Raw genomic sequence first — 18535 nt, 5'->3', positions numbered from 1 at the left:
TCACAAGAGCTCTTTCATACAGAGGGAAAAGCTCTATAAAAGGCAGCGAGAGGCAGCGAGGCAGAACCACACCTCTTCTCTCAAAGCGCTAAAGGCTAGCAGCATGCTTGTCTGTAACATTTTGTTCTGTGACCCACATGCTGACCTATTAATTCAGTTCATATTCACCTTGTGTCCTTTTGCCTTTGCCTGGCAGGGTGATATGAAAGATGAAAGAAGGTGGAATTACAAGGCATGGAAATGAAATTTATGACAGTTTAAACAGGTAAACAACAACAACAACAACAACTGGAATTTGTCTGCATGTTATTAACACACCACGCATCTACGGTTGATGTATTTGGGGGGTTGTTTGCTTGTGAAGGGGGCATGCAGCTCTGTGTAAATTCTTACCCAGCTCTTCTTCTTCTTCTTCTTGGCTTCAGCATCGTTTGTGCTGCCCACACTTGAGAGACTCGTAGCACTGTTCATGCTGGAGACGCTGTCCGAGGAGTGCTGCCGTCTGATTCGCAGGTCTAACAAACATAAAAAACACATATGGGATGGCTGTAAAGGATGTGTGGTGAAGCACCTGACTGTTTTTTTGAAAGAATGAATGAATACTACTACTACTACTAATAATAATAATAATAATAATAATAATAATAATAATAATAATAATAATAATAATAATTACAAGAAGCAGTTTTTAAAACAGTATTTAAGAAAGTTGTTTTCTATGTTTTTCATTTATGTACAACGTTAAGGGTATAAAGAAAACCAGCATTTGGAGAAAAAAAAAGGTTGTTATCTTTTTTCAAATTTCTGCTTCTTGAGCGATGATAGCACTTGAATATACTATTTTTAACCCTCCTTCTTCTGAAGGAAACTGTGGAAGACTGTAGCAAACATATCTTAATTGACTTTTAGATTAAAATTAAACACTGCACATACAACTACAATAGTAATCTCTAGTAGTAGCCTAAATAAACATGGCTGTATACTGCTACAGAACACTATTTTTTTCTGTGCAGGGAATCCTAATTTACTTGCAGTGGCCTGAGGTTATACCAGCATTGACAGTAGTCACAACGCTGTCTTCATTTTGAAGACATCTGGAAATAAAAGCGATCCCAAGATTATCAGCTTAAATGCTGACATCTGGTTGAATTAGGAATCACGAAACAGAAGGGGAACCGACGGTATAACGCTCTACATACTTGCACAAAGAGGTACTGCAGAATCAAACAATATCACAGATGAAACTGACAGTTTTTCTTCTGCCAAAGGGACGTGAGCAACATTCTCTTGTTGTGTTTGGACCCAGTGACATGTTTTTTCTTGTTTACGTACCTTTATGTAAGTGGTCAGGACCGTTCAGCGCTACCTGGATGGCCGTCTGTGCATCAGTATTCTGTGTTTTCAGACATTCAATGGTTTCTCTTAACTCTACCAGCTCCGACTCCTAAAGAAAATTGCACAAATACAAAAGATTACTTCTGCTCACATAGAGCAGAGCCCGCAGACCGTATGTAGCTCAGTTATGAAAATACAGACAAGCCTCTATGGAAAAAAAGAGACTACCTAGAAAAATATGCAGTTTAATAGACAGTGATATAACAAGAACATATATACTGTAAACACTAGGATTCTTATAAAGATTCTAACTTCTATAGAGAGTGTCTAAAGCAGGTTTGATTGAATGCTGTATAGATACTGTAGACTCTCTCAACATTAAGACATCTCTCTGTCAGCACCTTTTCATTTGAAAACAGTCTGATTTGAAAGAACACTGTTAAGTCTAGCTTTCTATTAGACCCTATTAATCAGTACCTAGAGCAGTGTTTGGATATTGACGGATAAAAGGCAGCAAGATGTACTGGACTGATGTTAAAGAAAGAACTGACTAAAGAAAGAACACATGAAACAGATGTTGGCTTTTTTGTAGTAGGTCATGTACAATACCTGCAATATGAAAAATCAAACATGCGTGCACATGTACACGCACACACACACACACACACACACACACACACAGACACAGCTGTTATCATTTGTCCTAAATGAATGCAGTCATCAGTCCTGAGGTTCACAGTCAAACCACTACGTTGTTAGTTTAGGTAGTGTTAAAATAAGCTACTTGTATATTAGGATCAAGGGTAACTTTACTCAGTCAAGTAGGACAGCCGCAATCCTGACTCTGAATCACTCACAGGCCGGGAGTAAAGTTTCATTTTAATTAAAAGATGGTCACCCTTTCTTGCCTTCTCAACAGAGATGTCTTTCAAGAATCTCTTTCGCTTAATTTAATACGGATTAAAGCTGCCAAAGTCCATAGATTTCAGCAGTAATCTTGTGGAAGCAGGGAGATGCAGCAGTAATTTTGTGGAAGCAGAGAGATGCAAGTCGCAGATTATCTTCAGTGTAACTAACACGGCTGCTTTAAGAGCTCTGTTCCAGGTTCATGGAAATAATCCCCTTGTAATAACTTGACTCTTGTTTTCATTGAGTTTGTTAGAACAACTACTTCTTGCATTACAGAGGAGGGTGAAACGCTTATTTAAAGCTGCAAAAACTGAAAGAAACGTCATCTGCGCACAGCTAGTTTTTGTAGAACAGTCGACTAGAAATGATATCTGGAGAGGAAAACTGCTTTTCGAATGAAATAATTTACTCATATTGAGGAAGATATTGTTTAAAAGCTGGGAATGAAGTCTGCCCCTGATGAAACCCACCTTTTGTTCAGCTGTCGTTGTCAGGCTGTGCAGGCGGCAGGTCATGTTGCTTAAGCTCTTTTCAAAAGCAGCTACTAGATGAGACTGAAAATAAAACACAAATAAAATGTGGAGAAAAATACATTATCTAAGGCACCGATAACAAAAAGAAAATTAAACAAAAAAAGATATTTCATGTCAAAACAATACATTTCTTTTTTGCACTTTCATACAGTAAATGCTATGACTGAGTGTTTCTTATGGATGACATAAGCAAAGGGATCAAGTAATTTCCTCTAGAGACTCTGAAAAAGGTTAAAGCTAATTATTTAAAAAGTAATTTATGTTTTTGTTAGTGTTTTATGTTCAAACCATTCAGTACTGTGCTAATAAACACTTTGTATACTGAGTTGTACTGAACCTAAGAGAATAGTGCCTAACTTTAATCATTTTCATAAGATTCAGGTTGTTGCTTCGTTTAGTGATTGTGACCTACAGCTCAAGTAGATTATTCTATTTCAAGTGAACCTTGCAGTACAATTAAATTAACCTTTTCTGTCTTCTTCCCCTATGCCTCAGTCAGCACTTGCCCTATAAAGTCTGATGTTGCATAGTTGCTGAGCAATCAAAGCTGTACTTCATAACCAAACAATACGGCTTTCAATTCAGAAGTGAGAGAAATCCGAGGCCTGGCATGCATTAAAGCAATATGGCTTTCAATTCAGAAGTGAGAGAAATCCAAGGCCTGGCAAGCATTAAAGCAATATACATTTCAATTCAGAAGTGATCAAAATCTGAGGCCTGGCACGCACTAAAAGGGTCTGTTTAATGAACACTTGCCACCAGTACCATAGCAGTATTTAGAACAGTCAATTAAGCATGGATTAGCTTTATTTCAGTGTCAATTCTGTTTTTATTTACATTTTTTACCAACATTTTTAAAAAGAAGCCAGACATCTTGTCTATCAGTTCTTCAAAATACTGTAGCCTCTCACTGGTGTACAATGATAGCCTTGAGGTAGTTTAATCGTAACATACCATGCAAAAGATGAGTGTGCACAGAACAGAAATTATTTTGTGGAAGACACTATCCCTATTAGAAAAGTGAGTCACTGGAAAAGCCAACATATACTAAAGTACAAGTAAAAAATATATATATATGACAGGTAGGTTAAAATGATATTATTAAAGAAATATATGACACAAAGGGGACAGTTTATGCCAGAAAGGGATGTATTCAAGTCAGACAGTCTTTTTCAAGGATGAGTGTAATTGTATCAGTCTGATGAGAGAGTAGTGTCTGCTCTGTTTGGGGTATGGCCTATCTGCGTGTCCCTGTCGACAGATCATTTCAAACGAGGCATGCAGTTGAGCCACACATCAGGCAAAGCCGATGTTGTACCCCTATTTGTTTCATACAATTAACTGTACTGCACATTCACAAATTATAACAATTAAATCAAATTCTGTTTTAAAAAATGGTTTAAAAAGAATATGGATGGCTAAATATATAACTAAAAATCATGTATATGATTGCATAAGTTTACTTGTATGGCCTTTTTATATGCTTCCAAACAATGAACCAACATTAAAAAACAAAATTTTCTAAATGCATGTCTGTAGGGTAAAATAGGTGTTTCTCAATGGAATTAAACAGAGTCCCGTGTCTTTACTGCTGTAGTTCATTTATAAAAGTGAAAATACCAAAAGGAAATCAAATCACAATAAAAATAAATGATGCTACAGCCAGAAAGCTTACTTTACAATTCATGATTACTCCAACTATACCTGCAAGTGTGTATAGTCTTCTGATCTTAAATTGATCTGATCTTAAGGTTTTTTTTTGTTTGTATTTTTTTTGTCATATATTTGATTTTTTCAGTACTGTGTACTTCCAAAATGACTGCATTCTCTTATTTTCTGTTCGGGCTATCGAACAGATATAAGAATCTCCTATCCTGATAAGAGATATCTGACACCTACCCTTCTTCAAAGCAAGATTGAAAGTTTTAGTTAGCCACATTTGCCTCCTCTTGCAATCCGTAACCCCTGCTATCCTCCATGTGGCATTACAGCAGCTGGGATTGAGTACAAAGAAATCCCCCCACCTGACAGGCCTGGTGAAAGGGCTGTGCAGCTACCCAGATGTCCGGACCGTGAGTGGCAGGCCCAGCCCTGCCTCTGTTGCGTCTCCCTGACCGCTTCCTGCAGTCCTGCCGCTTCGCAGTGGGATACTGATTTAAAGCTGGCCACACCACAGACTCTGCCAGAGAGCTGCCTCTGCTTTCCACTGACATTCTCTCTCTTCGCATACATAGCAGTCCACACTCAGAAATCAACTATTGCCAATAACTACTGAGTGAGAGAGCGAGAGGGGCGGGGAGAAGAGCTGTGATCCTTTGACAGTCAAAAACAACCTGAAAGCTGCTGATTGGTTACCTGTAGTTTGTCTGATTAGAGCCTCAGTCTTTCCTTCTACAGTTACACAAGTACAGAAAAACTTTGATCTTGCAAAACTGTAAATGTATAGCTTTTTGGCTTGCCTTTGTTTACATTTTAGATCACTTGAGCCACAATACAATAGGACCACTTTACAAGAGGTAAAAAGATCAGTGCAAAGGGTTTCTGCTAATTGAGTACGCATTCCTGCTAATGCAGTGAAGTCCAGTCCCTTCCAGTGCAACACAAGGAAACAGACCAGAGATTCAGTAAAGTGACCTGTAATCAATCCCTGCGATTCAGTAAAGTGCCCTCTTAGCAATCCCAATAGACAAAACAAAAAAAACAGATACAACTAAACTAAAATAAAATCCTTTCAAGGCTAAATTACAATAAAACTAAGACACAATTTGAGTCAATCCAATTCATTGCTGTTTCCTTCTTGAGTTTTCTACTGCAATTGCAAATGCATGTGCATTTCAGCTCACAGTGCTACATTATAGCATGCAGGTGGTGGTGGAACATTTAGTCTTAATAGCTGAAATTAGAAATACTAAAGGAAGTTAAAATGAAATAAAAATGGTTAGCCCAGAAGTCTTTTTGAATGAAAAAAAAAAAAAACACTAAAAAGTGTTTAATAAATAGGGATGAGATTCTACAGAAAGCTAAACTATGGAAAATGTTGGAAACAGACACCAAGATCATTTATTTTCAGTAAAAGCAGACATGATTGTGCGCCGTTTTAATGTATGCAGCTGCCGATATGCACATGTCTCATTCCTAGTCTCTTATCTCATCCAAACCCTGCACTGTTAGCTTACAGAGGTCATATCTTATCATAACCTCCAGAAAACTGCATCAGCTTTTCACTCTTGCAACTTGTTTCCATACAGCTATGGTCAAAGGTTCTGTACCTCCCTATAGAATTAACTTAATGAATTTTGCTTCATAAAGTCAAATGAAACCTGCTGAATAATGTTACGTCAACATATTGACTTGCATACCACTTTGTAGTTCCCATATACTTAACAAAAAACTGACCAAAAAAAATAAATAAATGTGACATTCGAAATTTAACATAACAAACTGTACTACTACTATGGCTTTAGGTAGACCTTTGCATCATAATTTTGTAGTTTATTTGATTATATGATGTTAAATAAAAGACCTAAAATATGTTCCAATAGTTTTCTTTTTTTTTAATTATGTCTCAATCCTAAAATTCTAGGTGATGTAAAACGTTTGGCCACAGCTGTAGAATAATATCATTTATCCTGCCCCCATCGTCTTCTCTTCCAGCCTAGAGCAGTTCTAGAGAAAAAGCAGTGTCTTTTTTTAAAGGGAATTATATGAGAGGGTCCAGGAGTTCAGGACAATAATGGAGGTATATTAATGACATTTAAACTAAACTCTACACACTGTGCATAATGTTAATTCCTGCATCTTTATATTGCACAGTAAAACATGTAAGCCAGTAATATAAAAGCTGTTTTATACAGTTTACAGCAGTGTTCAAGATCATTTGTTTCTTTAAAACTATCTGAGGCACCAAATCCTTTACTGGATAAAGGTTTTGACCTTGTGTTCCTTTACAAATCACAGTGCAAACAGATACAACTCGTTAATATCTTTGACAATAATCAAATTGTCTAAATCTTGACATTTTTTTGGAATGACATCATTAAGAGTGGAGTTTGATATTTTATTAACTTTGATATAACCTTCATTTAAAACGCAACTAAGAAAGTTTAGAAGTGTGGTCAGATATCCTGTTTTTTATGATTACTAAATAATTACACTTATAATTACGCTTTACTGTAAATAATTACACAGCTTTACTGTATCATCTGATTGTTTGCTTTACATAATTACAGCCAATATTAACACATTACCAGATACACATTCTATTTATTCAGTCCTGTATTTCACCTTCACCCGGTGTATTTCACCTTTGTTCCAGTGAACAGTCATAATCTATTTTGTACACTCAGGGGACTGTATAAGAATTGTGATTTAAACAAGGCTTAATCCATTATTCTCTTCCCCTGTGGTCTGAGCTTACAATGTCAAATTGCATGTGATTAGTATTAGTGGGGAAGCAACATTGTGACGTCTGCACGAAACTGGTTTGTGGCCCCGAAATTCTTCCCACCTACAGTCCGAGAGAGTTCTACCAACCGCAAACATCACACTCTCTTGAATGATCAACTGTACAGCTATGGCCAAAAAGATTTGCATCACCTAGAATTTTAGGATTGAGACATAATTTAGATCTTTGATTTGACATCATGTAATCAAATAAACTACAAAATGATATTGCAAAAGTCTACCGAAAGCCACAAGAGTAGTACAGTATTTCATGTTAGATTTTGAAATGTCAAGTTTTTGTCATTTTCTCATTAAGCATAAGGAAAGATACAAAGCGGTAGGTAATTCAATATGGTAATGTAACATTATTCAGCAGGTTTAATTTTGACTTTTTTGAAGCAAATGTAATGAATTTTATCGGGTGATGCAAAACCTTTGGCCCTAGCTGTAGGACAGCGGCAGGCGTAAATACCAGCACGCCCTCAAATGTCTTCACCTGCTGTGACTCGCACCTTTCAACAATACTGCTGCTTTATTTAGCAATGCAAATAATAAGTGCAGCCATAGACAATAAGTGCTGCAGTTCAGATCATTAAATCAGACTGGTTAAAAAAAAAAAACCCAAAAACTATATACTTCAGTGAACTAAAACAACACAAAAAATGTAATTTTAATTGAATGTTGACACATTACTACTCCCAGTGGAGATACTATGAACACAATTTGTTTCCACTAGAGATTTAACTTCTGACATTATAAACAACTGGTTTCTTTGAAATGAAGGCGCACACCATTCTCTTTGCTTCTAAGTCCTCAGAACCTCCCTCCGCCCAGCGCATTCTTGACTCTGTCATTCGGTGATTAAAAGGATCTGCGATAAAGAATGGCTTCATTTCTCCTTTTGATCAGCCCTTTCTCAGAGAGGCAGCTGATGAAATTAACTTGGGATGGAGCAGAGTAAAAAAAAAAAACATTTGGGTTTTCCAAACTCCACTTCAAAAACCTTCTCATTGTTGTCACTCTGATTAACGGTGTGTTTGGTTTCCAGTTTCTATCAGCTCTAGCAGTCGGAGCACCAAGGGTAAGTTCATTCCTATCTGTTGGTGTTACACGTCTTCATTTGCCAATGTCACAAGGATTAGAAATGCCCAGGGATGCACCATATGCATACAAGTTTCAAAAGCTATTTTGAAGAAAACGTTGGAGAAAATGTTTTACTTGGTATTTAAAAACTATAAACAGTGATATCTGTACTGAGCAAGGACATCAGGTAGTACTTGCTTGCACTGAACTTTATATAGAATTTCTTTTAATAGTAGGTTTGCTTTAAAATGCCCATTTTGTCTCCCAAGCATGCAACCCTCCAGTTCAGCTGTTTCTGTAGTTAAATCTCTTTTGTTTAAGGGAATATGCTTACATTTGATGACATCTGAGAAGTTAATGTGGCAACCTTTTCCTGGGAGGCATCAAGCTCTCTTCGCAGCTTTCTGATTTGCTGTTGGCAGAAAAGAAATTCCAAGTCACGCCCCCATTGGAACCTGTCAGCAGCAACTACACATAATATGGCTGAGAGTGCAGATCTCGCACTCAGAATGTCAATGAAAAAGCATTCTAGACTTCCAGGTAAAACTTCAGGTTAGAAAAAATGTACCATCATAAAATGGCAATGTACTGACAAAACGTTCATGTAAATGGGGTGTTAGTTTTGTTGGTTTTCGGGAATGTAACTCCAACCTTTAAACAAAGGAAACCAATGTAATTACCTCTGAATGTGCCTTTTCTTCAGTCTGCAATGAAAAGTAAATGATTAGCAGCTTATAAACAATGGCATATTGTACTGAAAGTAAAAAGGAATCACTGTGGGCTAAGGAGTCAGTTTAACCAACATGCATTGCAGCTACCACCCCCAGGCTGTATAATGCTCTAAAGAAATCCAGGGGTAACTTATCCCGTTTGGGTACAGGTTAATAAAATGAACCCCTAATTCTCAAACAAGTGCCTGCAAGTCAAACAAAAAGTGAACAGCACACAGTCCAGCATAACAAAAACATGCAGTGACCACAGTATCAAAAACTCCTGGCTAAAGTATATTGATCCAAGCAAGCTCTCTGCTTATCTGCGTATTACCACTTTATTACATTCAAGTATTACATTGAAATTAATTTGTTTATGGACAGGTTAACTTTCATTACATGCCACGGAGAGCTCAAAACACTCCTGAATGAGATTACTGCCAGCGCTGGCTTTGAATAAGCAATAAGGCACTGGCTCGCAGCCCAGCATGTCAGCTTCAAAACTGCATTTGTTACACTCTGATATTATAAAAGTAGCATGAACGTTACCTAAAACTAATGCAAACAATCAATTATTTGTGTTCTTCAGAACAGAAGTGGTCAACATGTCAATGGTGGCAATGGTGTTTCATAAAGGTTACTTCAAGTAACAAGATTTTCAAAGAGCTCCTTTTGAGATTGCATGTTTAAGAATCTAAATTAAAACTGCTGAATTATGATAAATCGCCTTCTGAAATTAATAAGCAAATTCAGAATTATGACAAATTCACCAGGAAGCAAACTGGAAGTAAAATACCTTTAACTGTGTGTGCTTTTTGCAGCAGACTGTGTGTCAATACTATTCCTTGGTTTTAAAATTAGAACATGTTTAAAAAAAGGAAGATCTGTTTTGAAAAAGAGATATTGGCACTTGACATGTTTATGAGCTTTCAGACAAAGGCATATGTCCATAATGTATCTTGTTAAAGGTAATCATTGCAGTTTAATCTGGCAAAAAATAATGGAATAAACTCTCCATGATGTTAAATGAAACTTCCTTTGTTTTCAAAGCTGCATGGTGTGTCAGATATCTACCACAACAACAACATACAAGCCTGGCTGAGCAACAGCCTACTACTGCCAAAGTGAAGAGAGGAAAAGCAAGTTATCAGATATACCATGTGCTTTGTATAAAAGCAATTAAAACTACCAAAAAAAAAAACACATTTTCATAGACGTATACTCACAGCTGAATACAGGGATGACGTACTGGAAACCAGTGACAACGAAGAGCCATGGACTGCAAAATCATAAGACAGGATTAATTACGAAGACAGCTTCAGAAACCAAGCTAAGCGTGAACATCCTGCAGTGAATGACAGCTTGATACAGCTGATGCAATTATTGTCAGTCAAGTTAAATGCAACAAAATACTCTGCTAAGTGACAAGCACTTTCTTTAAAACCTCTTTAATAATTGGCACTAGCCAATTACTAAAAATGACACTTACAAAGCCTGTCTTTATTCCTTACACATTCTCTGGCAGTATTCTCAGTGCATGTGTTTTGTCTTGAAAATGGTTGATTTCTAAATGTTCTGATGTCAGAATTCTATTGTTGCTGTGCACAGCAGCACCCCCCTACCTTCCTCCATGCTGTCTCTGAAAGACTCTGATCGGCTCATGCCTCTGGGCCGCTCCTCCAGAGACACGGCACTGCCACCCAGGACGTGTGAACCCCCGTACAAGTCAAAAGAAGACTCCTGTGCTGGAATACTGTTTGAGCGCATCATGCTGGGACCAGGAAGGTTAAACTGGGACAGATTTGTAGGGCTCACTGAAACACAGTAATGACAAAGATTATGGCTATGACAAATACTACTACTACCAATGCTAATAATTTAAAAGCAGAAATAAAGACGCTATAAAAGGAGTATGTTAAATTACGATTCTGACATGCTCAGATAAAAATATTTTATATTATAGATATTGCTTTACAATAATTTTATATATAAAAGCAGAGAAGTATAAGCCAGTGAAACAACAGACTTTTTCTGCAAAAACTATTGCGTTTTTGTTCTTTGGAGCTCTATGATACTAATAATACTATCATTGACCCGAAATGAATTCTGTTTCTCTCTTTCAATTTACAGCAATGCTCGTGTCACCCACCCAGGTTGGAGTAATGGTACTTCCCGGCTGTGGAAGAGGAGATAGCCAAGGGGGAAGCCAGGGGAGACTGGCTGCCTGTGTCCTGCAGTCCTCCGGTTGAGTGAGAGCGCAGCCACTCCTTCCCCTCCTCCTGTGAGGTCTGCCGAGACGATGGGGTGTACCTGAACAGCACACAAACAGAACAGTACTCACACACACACCACAGGGGGCACTGCATTTTAGTTTTAAGCAGGTTATTGTAAGACAGCACATGCAGATAAATCAAAGAACATGTGTTTGGTAAAAAATGATTATAATTTTGAACAGTAAAGCACAACATTGGCATATAATTTCATAATAATTGTATACAGTATGGTTTGTTACTATCAGTTTACCTACAGAGAACTATAGAGAATTTGAATATGAACAATAGCATACACCAACATATTTGAAGACTCTCAACACTGTTGTATTTAACTGTATAAAAAGATAATCACTCAACCCCTTGCACAACTCGTAACTTGGTTTGTATAATTGATTTAAACTTCTTATGCTGATATAGTTATACAAGTTCTCTACATGGGCAAAGTAGGAATTTTTTTAACTGGCCTGGTGTGTTGAGGCAAGTTTTCTTTTTTCTTGACTTCCGTACTCATCTGCGTAACTTGCAACCTTCATCTTACAATAGATAACACAGAATCTAGAAGTACACTAATGTAGGCTGCACTGATTTTGTAGGTTAACCAGGCCATACAATCTGCACTCTGAGCCATTTCTTTTAAAACTACAGTACTTACATCACCAGAAGGCAGACATCTGCTGTACTGAAGTCTGAATCCCATTTTAAGAATGCAACCCATCCACCCTAATACCCACTCACTGTAAATAAAGTAACATTATTTCTTCTGACATTGAAGGCTCCAAATTGCATCGGCTATAAAAAAATGTCTTACTTTAAGCCCCTGTTAAAGGAAAGGTAGCAATTTAAGATCAAACTGAATGGCTGAAGGTGACCGATCATTACCAGGAATGGAATAGCTGCTTGAAGAATCACATTACTGCTGCTTGACTGTCAACAGCAGAGAACTGTATCCTTATTTGCTGTCACTTTTCAATTTTAGAGGGCACTAGAAATGCAGTTGTTGTTTTATAGGACACATAGTGCCTCATTTACGAAAGGACACTACATGCAGCTGTAACGTGCACTTTAAGTAGAGAGCCTAACGTGCACCATCAATCTCAATGTACTGTCCCATGTGCAGAGAACGCATTCATTTATGAGCACGCGATTTGGCTAATTTACATACCATAGCGTGCACACTGCATGAATTGTGAGTGATAATTTAATGTGCACGATAATGTCCAAGACTTACCCGTGACCACCGTGATATAAAAAGCCCCAGCAGTCCAGTCTTTTGGTCGGTGACTTATTGTGAAAGCTGGAGGTGGCTTACAATGACCAGAAATGAGCAATCAACAGACACAGCACTCAGCAGGAGATAGGCAGAGGCAACACAAACTAAAACTGCACGCAGAGGAGTTAGAAATTCTACTGGAGGAGGTTTTAAATAAAACCTGTAGCCTTTAACAGCTGGCTGTATTTTGAAATGATTTTCCATGAGCGAGAAATACCACATTAATCTAAAAGTGGTAGACTCTAGATAAAACCTATAGACGGTGTCTTGATCGTATTAGGTTAACACGGTAGATGTAGCACTCATGTAGCATAAATGAGTAAATGAGTCATATTATTTGTCCACCGGCATTTATCCATAGGTTTTAGCTGATATATCTATATATAATAAGATATATTATCTATATCTATATATATATATAGGCATAAGTGGTTAAGGTACTCAGTGCGATATATATATATATTATATATATAGCTATATATAATATATATTATATAGTATAACAGTAGTACCTTAGTCCCTTTTTGGGGAGAGTGTTTCTGTCAAGCTGCATGCTGTTAAAACAAAGAAAACAGACAAAAAACAAATAATTATAACACATAGAACATATAATTTGCCTTTGGCTATCAAATATTCTTGAGCACTGGTGCCATTTATAACACAGCTGAGACGCCATGACTGAATACAAGTGGGGCTTGTCATTCAGGATTGGTCAACAACCGATTCTGCTGTCCTCGTCAGTGTGCCTACAGATAGACCACAGATTTCAGCTTGATTACAAAAACTAGATAGGGAAGAAACACAGAATATGAAGAACCCATTCTTAGTCAAATGCATCATGATTTCCATTCTGTGTTTTATACTGGGTGTTCCAATCACACACTGTGCCAGTCCATTTTAATGGTAATGTAAGAATAAAAGGGCTGTTTTACAAACAAAAGATATCACACAAATTATTAAGGTTACAAAAAAATCATTTCTTGTTAGGTTATATTTCAGTACTTTTTACAGTACAGTGAAACCCTGCTATTAAAGCAATCAAGGGACCAACAAAGTCTAGTCAGGGGATGGTTAGGGGCAAAGAGGTTCCAGGTACAGAACACGGGTTGACATTTACGGACTTTGCATGCTGTAGTTTCTTAATATTATTAGTGATGTTTCTCTTGGTTAACAAAAAGAAAATCAACACTCAGTAAGAGCAGTGCCACATACCCCTCTGAGACAGTGGACTTGACGCTGCCAGTTCTCATCAGCTGGCTGTGCACCTCTTTGGGAGACGTGGTCAGTCCACTCAGGGAGCCGTGGTGGCCGACGGGGAGGTCGATGGACTCGGAGCTGGTGTGCAGGCTGGTCAGAGACTGGTAGCTCAGAGTGTCTTTGCTGCCGGCCGAGGAGCTGCTGAGGTTGGTGGACCACTGTTTCCCCCCCGAGGTCAGGGAGTGAACGGACGCAGGGCTGGAGGCCAGGGACTGGCTCAGGCTGATCACGTCTGTGGTCAGGTCTGGGGGTTTACTGAAGAGGGGGCTGCTCCCTCCGCTTTGCCCACCCACACTGCCCATGCTGCCTGTGCCCGATGAGGGAGACTCCAGGCTTCCTTGCCATGTCAGTGTGGCATGAGGATTGCTGATCACTGTGGAGCTTTTTGACTCTGGGCTTGGCTTGCTGCTGGCTTTGGTGCCAAATAATCTGAAAAGAATAAAGAAACACTGGCTTCATGTAGCTCATTCACTGAAATTTAGCCTTGATGCTTTTAATGTTTTTTGGACCAATGGTATTTTTCACCCAATGGTATTATTTCATAGACTAAGCAGCAGCTATAATGCTTACACAATGCTTTATCATGACTATCAGTGATTTACAATGCTTGCCTGTGTACTTTTGCTATGCTTTAATAACCTTTGCTATGCTTTTATTGGGGGGGGGGGGTAGAAATAAAACTAAACTGAGTTCAGGTGTGACAACGTGGCCAGATTTCCTCTACCAGTAAGAACTTCACATTAGGTTTTATCAGTTTGAGTGCTTGTTGTAACCCTGCCGCTCCAATATTCCAGACAGCCGATTTAGCAGCAGCTTAATGAATCCAGTGGAGGCTTAACCTCAATGTCAAGTCAAGATTAATAACGCCAGAAGAAAGAGACATTAGTAGAAGGCTGCAGCACCTTCTTAAACTTTATTTCTACATTATTCAACATATTAGCTGCAAGTCCTAAAAGACGCCACAGGAGGGCATTCCCATTGCTGCTGCTCACTGTTCTGAATGCACCACAGCAGAAACTTGCACATACGAACATCTATACACAGTATTTATTTTCCAACAATCAGTCCTTAGAGAGTTGGCAGAACAACAAATAACATTCCTCTATATTTAGGACATTCCTGAGTTGTATATTGTTCTGCTGTAAAAAAAAAAAAAAAAAAAAAAAAAAAAAAATCTGCTTCTTATTCCATGCTGAATCACCTTATTCAAATACAAACCACAACATCCAATGAAAAAAATGTCACTAAATATATTTTCAGCTTTAAGCAACTTCAGTTCACCTTCTTGTATATTAATGAGTGTGACTGTTATTGATTTTGTGTGACCGTCCAGACAGTACAGGTGGCCAGAGGCCTATGTGTGGCGTGACACTCGGAACACAACATATAAAGCTGTGAAAGCCACGCCTTTGCTTGTTGGACACCTGATACAAAATGCTAAACGTCAGTTCTGTAAAGAAAGCCCACTTTGAAAAGTTTTAAATCAGTTTGACTAAGACAGCCATTGGTGATAAAAGCCCTGAGCAGGCTGACCACATCTCCCAAAGAGGTGCACAGCCTGCTGATGAGAACTAGTGTGTCAAGATAGCCAACATGCTTGAAACTTTTTTTTTTTTTAATGCCATATTGAAAAGTGGACTTCTTATTTTTAAGAGCTTCTGCTTTAGCGATGTGCACCTTGTAACACTATGCATGCTTGTTATCATGTCACTATGAGCCCTAATCACAAAACTTTAAGGACTGTTTGAAGGAATGTTTTTTTTGGTTTGTTTTTTTATGTGTTTCTAAGCATTCTCTTGGTTTAATCAGTGCTTTGAGATTTCATGAAAACATGTTTTAAAACAATCAGCTAGTGCTTTCAGCTGTGTTAGAGAGGGTTTAACAGTTTAATCTTATTTTTTTAAAGCATGATTAAAAATCTTTAGCAAAACTAATTTACTAAGACAGATCATTTCAAATGAGTCTATCTCTTACCTGCGGAAGGTAGGGGAGGCGATGTCTGGGTATTTGCAGCCTGGCTGTCTCAAGCTTGTCTGGCTGGTGGAGGTGGGACTTGATTTAGGAGAGCTAGACAGAGAGACGCTCTCCGAGTCCGAGACGGCCACTTTTTCTTTATCGGTCTGGTTGATTGTTACGGGGCTGCATCGGCCTGAACCCATCTTGGTGGGCTCCCTACGCTTGGTACTGGAAGTGGCGCTTGATTTGCTGCTAACATTGGAGTCAATACTGCTGGAGCTGGAGCGGTGCCCTCCCCGGGCCACAATCCCGCTGGAGCTGGACTTGGCAGGGCGAGGAAGGCTGCGGTACTGCAGGGGGCTTTTCGAGCTCACCAGCGAAACCCCATCATCCTGGTTCTGGGAGCCATCCAGGCTGGTTTTGCGCCCTCCGTTTCCCTTGTCGGAGATGGCTGAAGACTTGGGGATTTTCCCCAGTGTGGCTGAACCACTGGTCACGGTGGCTCCACTGGCAGTAACCAGAGCTCCAGACCCTGTCTTCTTAAACCCAAAAGAGCCAGTGGTGGGCAGTCTGGCTATGCCAGAGGGTGGCTTCTTCCCTTCATCCCCGCTGCTTTTCCCTGCATCAGAGGGAGACCGCTGTATGCTTTTGGAGGGAACCTTTCCTTTTTCAGAAGCCTTGGCATCATCTGTTTTACCTGTAACAAAAAATAAATAAGCCCTTCTCTTGAAACAGTCTGCAAGTAATGAAACTGAACTGTCCGCTACTAATAGGCTGGTACAAATATTTGAATATTATCATTGAAACAGCAGTTTAAAAAGAATGTTCAGCACCATTGGTTTCCGATTGAAAAATAAACATTTTTTAAAAAAAACACACTGTGCATTTAATCTATTTTTCATCATTATGCTCGAGACTGAATGAGCAATGAAAATCCTACCCGGTGTTTTGAGAGTGCCAGTTGCAGTTTTGGTCCGAGGTGGCGTTATCCCAACTTGTGCCGTCATGCCCCTTCTCCAGGATCCTGTCTGAGAAACAGATAAGGTTGTCTTCTGCCCTCCTTTCTCTGAGTCTTCATAATGCCCAGAGGAGTTACCCTTCCACTTGTTACTGGAATCCATACTGCTGTCAAACTCATCATCTGCTTTCTTCAGATCTTCAGGACTGGCCCAGGTATTCTGATTGTCTGGAACGGAGTCTGTCTTTAACTGAGAACATTAAAAAAGACACGCCTCTCATTATCTCATCACTATGTGATGATCACAAGCAGTACACATGAAACAAAACATACAACAGTAACATGCGTTTAACTAAATTAGGCTTTGTTTACAGGTTTCACAAACTCAGTGTAATTAAAGAATATGTCTAAGATGCAAATACTGTAAGAAGAAGAATATACTGATAAAGAAAACATAAGTAAAAATAATATCCTGAAATAATAACATAAAAAAGAGGCAAGAGGGAATTGAAATGAGGGACTGACCCACAGCCAGAATATTATCCGTCTCCTGAATTAGAGCGTATGATGTTTTTTATATCAGACAGAAAGGTTAGAGTCTAGCTATTCTGTATAGCAGAGCAGTCCTCTTGATTTAGATGTGAAAGCTGGATATTCGGTAATTTTTGGTAGAAGCAAGTCAAAGTGCAAAATGTTTAAGTGTCTAAACACATCAAATAAGCACAAAACACCTAAAAGCAGTGTGTCATCCAGTGAAAAAAAAAACTTTCGACACGTTAATGGCCTCTTTAAGAACTCTCCGGTCATGGGTCCCTTTCAAAGAGGTGTGGCAGCTCTGCTGTACAGGTGGATGGTTCAGTAGAAAGGTACGATACCTGAGGGTCCTTGTTCTTCCGTGGAGATGCAGCGATGTTGGAATAGGAGCTGACAGACGATGCTGTGTTCAGGTCATCAGTGCTGATGTTATCCAGGGTGTCACTGAGACCACTGCTCACCGAGCTGCTGTCATCCCAGCTGCAAGGGAAGACAGGAGAGATCCGAGCTCACTCTATAGGGTTCATCATGCTGCCAATCTATACACCCAGGACAGATGGTTCAGCTATACTATTCCATTCCCAATTTTACAGCTGAGAAGGCTGAAAGGTCAAGTGTGCAACATATTATATTGCACTGTACATGGTCATGTTAGAGGTTAACATTACTGGAGGAAAGCAGCATTGTTTAATTAAGAATATAAGAAAATGGATGAACGAGAGAAGGCCATTTAGCCCATCTAAGCTCGTCCACTTCCAAGTAAGTTGACTGATGTCAAAACTTTGTCAAGTTCGGTCTTACAGGACCCAAGTGGTTCTGCTTTAACAACATGACTAGGAAACCCATTCCATACCCTCACACTCTGTGTCTCTTTTCCTGTGCCTAAGTCTATCGCTACTTAATTTCCAATTGTGTCCTCTGCTCCTGGTTTCTGTACTGCACTTAGAAGTACTGGTTATTGTTAATTATGTACACTTAAAATTTTAAAGACTTGAATCAACAACCAGCTCCTAATTCTTCTTTGTTCTAGGCTGAATAGATTTAGTTATTTCAGTCTATCTTCAGAAAAAGAAAAAAACAGCAGAATAAAAGCAAACAAATTGATGGAAACCTCACAATGTAATTGGTTTGAATGACTAACGACGGAAGGCCACAGGCATAAAACACTAATTCCCCATGTGAACAGGTTATGATGAATTCAGCACTCAAGAACATCACCAAAGACTCAAGTATATTGTTTATCTGCATAGCATGAATGACACAGTAAATAGCAG

At 38.8% G+C, this 18535-nt stretch overlaps 1 protein-coding gene across 7 annotated transcripts in view; it reads right to left on the bottom strand.

Annotated features, from left to right (window-relative positions):
• Nucleotides 1-18535, bottom strand: part of LOC121318047 (neuron navigator 3-like) — a 159222-nt gene that overhangs the window by 15309 nt on the left and 125378 nt on the right. For 3 of the 7 annotated variants that reach the window (XM_041254274.1, XM_041254275.1, XM_041254277.1), the window contains exons 13-26: nt 17603-17741; nt 16710-16977; nt 15788-16466; nt 13769-14242; nt 13069-13110; nt 11163-11323; nt 10636-10827; nt 10240-10292; nt 8984-9007; nt 8638-8715; nt 2715-2798; nt 1333-1444; nt 394-515; nt 169-189 (exon numbers count right to left, since the gene is read on the bottom strand). In XM_041254274.1, the coding sequence (XP_041110208.1) occupies nt 169-189; nt 394-515; nt 1333-1444; nt 2715-2798; nt 8638-8715; nt 8984-9007; nt 10240-10292; nt 10636-10827; nt 11163-11323; nt 13069-13110; nt 13769-14242; nt 15788-16466; nt 16710-16977; nt 17603-17741 (2449 nt within the window). The remainder of the gene's footprint in view (nt 1-168; nt 190-393; nt 516-1332; nt 1445-2714; nt 2799-8637; nt 8716-8983; nt 9008-10239; nt 10293-10635; nt 10828-11162; nt 11324-13068; nt 13111-13768; nt 14243-15787; nt 16467-16709; nt 16978-17602; nt 17742-18535) is intronic. The other 4 variants (XM_041254276.1, XM_041254279.1, XM_041254280.1 and 1 more) reach the window with 2 other exon arrangements.

This window comes from Polyodon spathula, chromosome 7, assembly GCF_017654505.1.
Source record: "Polyodon spathula isolate WHYD16114869_AA chromosome 7, ASM1765450v1, whole genome shotgun sequence".
Classification (NCBI taxonomy): domain Eukaryota; kingdom Metazoa; phylum Chordata; class Actinopteri; order Acipenseriformes; family Polyodontidae; genus Polyodon; species Polyodon spathula.
The sequence above is the reverse complement of the archived record's forward strand: the minus strand, read 5'-3'. Positions and strand labels throughout refer to the sequence as shown.